The sequence below is a fragment of the Tupaia chinensis genome, unplaced genomic scaffold (assembly GCF_000334495.1).
Source record: "Tupaia chinensis unplaced genomic scaffold, TupChi_1.0 Scaffold000075_1, whole genome shotgun sequence".
NCBI classification, from domain to species: domain Eukaryota; kingdom Metazoa; phylum Chordata; class Mammalia; order Scandentia; family Tupaiidae; genus Tupaia; species Tupaia belangeri.
Window position 1 is genome coordinate 2387548 of NW_006159535.1, and position 5202 is coordinate 2392749.

General features: G+C 52.3%; 1 protein-coding gene across 1 annotated transcript in view; it reads left to right on the forward strand.

Annotated features, from left to right (window-relative positions):
• Positions 1-5202, forward strand: part of FNTB (farnesyltransferase, CAAX box, subunit beta) — a 72598-nt gene extending 67396 nt beyond the window's left edge. The window contains exons 11-12 of the mRNA XM_006142410.3: positions 69-183; positions 3743-5202. Coding sequence (XP_006142472.1) covers positions 69-183; positions 3743-3874 — 247 coding nt within the window. The 3' untranslated portion in view covers positions 3875-5202. The remainder of the gene's footprint in view (positions 1-68; positions 184-3742) is intronic.

The following is a 5202-nucleotide window of genomic DNA, read 5'->3' on the forward strand; positions in this document are numbered from 1 at the left end:
CGCGGGGGGGGGGGGATGAATGGGGAGCAGAGCACCTGCTCCTGCTCAGAGCTGCCCTGTTCTTGCAGGTCACGTGACTTCTACCACACCTGCTACTGCTTGAGTGGTCTGTCCATAGCCCAGCACTTCGGCAGCGGAGCCATGCTGCATGACGTGATCCTGGGTGTGCCCGAAAACGCTCTGGTAAGAGGTGCTGGGGGCCTTCTTCAAGGGTCTCCAGGACAGGGGGCGTCAGTCAGTGGAGCAGCCACTGACATTTGGCCCAACTCGCTCTGTGTACTTCCTATAGGGACAGGCTGGGAAGCTCGCAGTCCCCACCTTTCTTGAAAATAGGGCTGTCAGTGAGGAGGTGACTGTGGAGGAAATGCACCCCCAGGCAAACTCAGGGGTCTGGGTGGTCTGATCCAAGACCGAAGTTTTGTGCCTTTACCCACAACGGAGATCGAGGATCCAGACCAGCACTCACATCTTCCCTCTCCAGGAAGCAGTGTGTTACTTCTGGGCCGTGAGTGCCCAGTGGGCCAGCAAGGGCACCTGTAGCTGCTCAGCATGCACCGTCTCCTGCAGGCCCCTGCTTAGGTGCTGTCCCTTAAGAGAATGACAGCCCAAATGCTCTGTCCCAGGGCACCCATCACAATTTATGATGTGTTTGTTTAACATGTGTCTGCTTTCCTCTAAAAACATGAGCCAGTGAGAGTGGAATGCTCCACAGAGCACGCATGCACGCACATGCGCCCGGTGTGAGTTTAAGCCACCAGGTCTGGGACTCAAACCGTGTTCAAGTACATGGGAGTCCAGTGACATAGCCATTACGCCGACTGCTGGTTCCATTTAGTGTATTATTTTATTACCAGAGGGTGCATTTGCCCTCCAGAGAGAAAATATCCTCCAGTGGTTTATGGTTATACCACAATACTTTTTCCTCTATTTCTCCATTCTTTTGGAATCTGGGGCACAGATGCACACAAGCCTGGCATATTTTTCAAGCTGTCGGGGCTGGGATTTAAACTGTGATTGGCCATGTGAGATCTGACTTCCAGTGTTTAGCCACTGCACTGCGAGGCTGGCCCCAAACACACTTCAAAAAGTTTGGGGACCAGCGGTTAGCGTAGTGGCTGAACTTCCATGTAGTTGACTGAGTTTCAAGTCCCGGACCTGGTGGCTTAAACTCACACCGGGAGCATGTGCATGTGTGCCCAAGATCCCGAGAGGAGAATGGAGGAGAAAGGATTGCGGCGTGGCCATCCCCCCTGGGGGGTGATTTCTCACTTTCTGTCTCCCTGTCTGTCTTTCTAGTGAGCGCAGGTGCCCTATAGCAAAAACCTCTTCAAAAAAAGTAAGTTAGAAGGCTGGCCCCATGGCATAGCAATTAAGCATTATTTCTAGGGAGCTGAATTCCACATGTAAGGTTCGAATCCAGGCCCAGTGGCTTTCTAAAAATTTGGGTGCTTGTGTGTGTGTGCCCCAAATCCTGTGGCAGAGAGAAGAAAGGACGGCCCTGGAACCAGGGTGTGCTCTCATGCACACACACACCCTCTGGCAATAAAAAGTAAGCTGGAGATGTTGGTTCTCCTCACTCATTATAAGCATTTGCTCATATTATTAAATATTTAAAAGCATATGTTTAGTGGCTCTATACTATTCCCTTGCGTCCCATGTACAATAACATGCTCTAAGCAAATACTCTGATTTTGACCATTTGGACCATGACATCTGTACCTCTGGTGATGCTTTATACTAAATCCTTACGAGTGCATTTCAGGGGGCAAAGGACGTGCATGTACCCAAGGACCACCAGGGTGATTAACTGGCATCTGTCCTTCTCGTTGCAGCAGCCCACCCACCCCGTGTACAACATTGGGCCAGACAAGGTGATCCAGGCCACCACGCACTTTCTGCAGAAGCAGCCGAGGGGGGGGGGGGGGATGAATGGGGAGCAGAGCACCTGCTCCTGCTCAGAGCTGCCCTGTTCTTGCAGGTCACGTGACTTCTACCACACCTGCTACTGCTTGAGTGGTCTGTCCATAGCCCAGCACTTCGGCAGCGGAGCCATGCTGCATGACGTGATCCTGGGTGTGCCCGAAAACGCTCTGGTAAGAGGTGCTGGGGGCCTTCTTCAAGGGTCTCCAGGACAGGGGGCGTCAGTCAGTGGAGCAGCCACTGACATTTGGCCCAACTCGCTCTGTGTACTTCCTATAGGGACAGGCTGGGAAGCTCGCAGTCCCCACCTTTCTTGAAAATAGGGCTGTCAGTGAGGAGGTGACTGTGGAGGAAATGCACCCCCAGGCAAACTCAGGGGTCTGGGTGGTCTGATCCAAGACCGAAGTTTTGTGCCTTTACCCACAACGGAGATCGAGGATCCAGACCAGCACTCACATCTTCCCTCTCCAGGAAGCAGTGTGTTACTTCTGGGCCGTGAGTGCCCAGTGGGCCAGCAAGGGCACCTGTAGCTGCTCAGCATGCACCGTCTCCTGCAGGCCCCTGCTTAGGGGCTGTCCCTTAAGAGAATGACAGCCCAAATGCTCTGTCCCAGGGCACCCATCACAATTTATGATGTGTTTGTTTAACATGTGTCTGCTTTCCTCTAAAAACATGAGCCAGTGAGAGTGGAATGCTCCACAGAGCACGCATGCATGCACATGCGCCCGGTGTGAGTTTAAGCCACCAGGTCTGGGACTCAAACCGTGGTCAAGTACATGGGAGTCCAGTGACATAGCCATTACGCCGACTGCTGGTTCCATTTAGTGTATTATTTTATTACCAGAGGGTGCATTTGCCCTCCAGAGAGAAAATATCCTCCAGTGGTTTATGGTTATACCACAATACTTTTTCCTCTATTTCTCCATTCTTTTGGAATCTGGGGCACAGATGCACACAAGCCTGGCATATTTTTCAAGCTGTCGGGGCTGGGATTTAAACTGTGATTGGCCATGTGAGATCTGACTTCCAGTGTTTAGCCACTGCACTGCGAGGCTGGCCCCAAACACACTTCAAAAAGTTTGGGGACCAGCGGTTAGCGTAGTGGCTGAACTTCCATGTAGTTGACTGAGTTTCAAGTCCCGGACCTGGTGGCTTAAACTCACACCGGGAGCATGTGCATGTGTGCCCAAGATCCCGAGAGGAGAATGGAGGAGAAAGGATTGCGGCGTGGCCATCCCCCCTGGGGGGTGATTTCTCACTTTCTGTCTCCCTGTCTGTCTTTCTAGTGAGCGCAGGTGCCCTATAGCAAAAACCTCTTCAAAAAAAGTAAGTTAGAAGGCTGGCCCCATGGCATAGCAATTAAGCATTATTTCTAGGGAGCTGAATTCCACATGTAAGGTTCGAATCCAGGCCCAGTGGCTTTCTAAAAATTTGGGTGCTTGTGTGTGTGTGCCCCAAATCCTGTGGCAGAGAGAAGAAAGGACGGCCCTGGAACCAGGGTGTGCTCTCATGCACACACACACCCTCTGGCAATAAAAAGTAAGCTGGAGATGTTGGTTCTCCTCACTCATTATAAGCATTTGCTCATATTATTAAATATTTAAAAGCATATGTTTAGTGGCTCTATACTATTCCCTTGCGTCCCATGTACAATAACATGCTCTAAGCAAATACTCTGATTTTGACCATTTGGACCATGACATCTGTACCTCTGGTGATGCTTTATACTAAATCCTTACGAGTGCATTTCAGGGGGCAAAGGACGTGCATGTACCCAAGGACCACCAGGGTGATTAACTGGCATCTGTCCTTCTCGTTGCAGCAGCCCACCCACCCCGTGTACAACATTGGGCCAGACAAGGTGATCCAGGCCACCACGCACTTTCTGCAGAAGCCAGTCCCAGGCTTCAAGGAACACGACGATGAGGCAACGGCAGAGCCTGCAACTGACTAGAGGACCAGGTCCCCTTGGCTCTGTGCTCACCACTCCCCAGTCAGACAAGGTTTCGACGTTTCGGTACATAGAACATCCGCGTACACACGCCTTAGCCACTAGGGAGCTGTGGTTCTCTTTTTCCTTTTCGTCAAACAAAACAAAACCGATGGCTCTGGGTTTGGAGAACACAGTGGCATGGTTTTAAAAATTCTTTCCACACCTGTCAGACCAAAAATCGATCAGCCTGTATGGCATGGTTGGGGAACAGTGCATGTTGGGAGGAACAGCCCCTCCCACCAGCTCTCCAGCTTGGACAGCTGTGTTGAGATGAATGGCGTCTGTGCATATTTCAGTCTCCGGAGCCACAGAGACTCCCACTTGCCCGCCACCCAACGTGCCCTCCACACAAACCGTCCTCCCTCCCTTGGGTAAGGAAGTAAGTCTGCTTTACGCTGGGATGGGGGTTGGGTCCCACCCAGAGGAATTCTCTGGAAAGGACCAAGGTGGGACTGCTCTAGGAGGTGCCTCTGCCTCTGGCCTCCCGCCCTGGTCATTTGCAGGGGGAAGGAGCTGGAGGATGGGGAGAGAGGTCTCCTTGAACTGAGAGTCCCCTACCTCTCAACGCCGGAGAACAAGCCACGCAGCTCCCCCAGGTCACACTTGGTGCACAGGCAGGACTTGCTTCGACCCCGGGTGTGGTGACTTAGACTTGGGAAACCAATTATGAATGGAAAATGAACCTCCTGCTCAACTCGGCAGAGGAAGCAGCCCCAGGGCCCACCCCTGAGCCTTCGTATCATGTACCGTGAAAGCCCCGACCCCCATGTCCTCAAGGCAACACCTGCAGCCTGTGGCCATTCCACGTGTTTCATCTTTCTCTGACAGTGTTGTCTTCTCTCACCCAGAGTATTAACACTACTAAGTCTTTCACCTTAATTTATGGCTCAGGATTATTCTTGTCCTGCCCACTCGAGGCTCACAGAAATAAAATCAAGTGCTAGACGAGCTGGCTGCTGCTCAGGCAGGGGCCTTGTGAACTGGTGGTGGTGGGGCGAGTGCTGCCCGGGGTGCTGGGCCCTGTGGTGTGCCACTGCTCCCATGCCGAGCCTGCTCTCAGCAGTGGGGTGTCGAGTTGGGTCATTTGTCCACTGCTATGGCCACAGCAAGCGCCATGTCGCTGACCTGGCCTCCATGTCAGCCATGGGCTGTGGCAGACAGGAGCTTGGAGATGCGGCAGCAGGCTCTTCTCCAAAATGCTGGCCACGTGCTGCCTCTCTAATTCCCCGTTGCTTTGGCGTATTGGGCTATGTATTACCTCCTTGAAATAATAAAAGAATAACATTTTC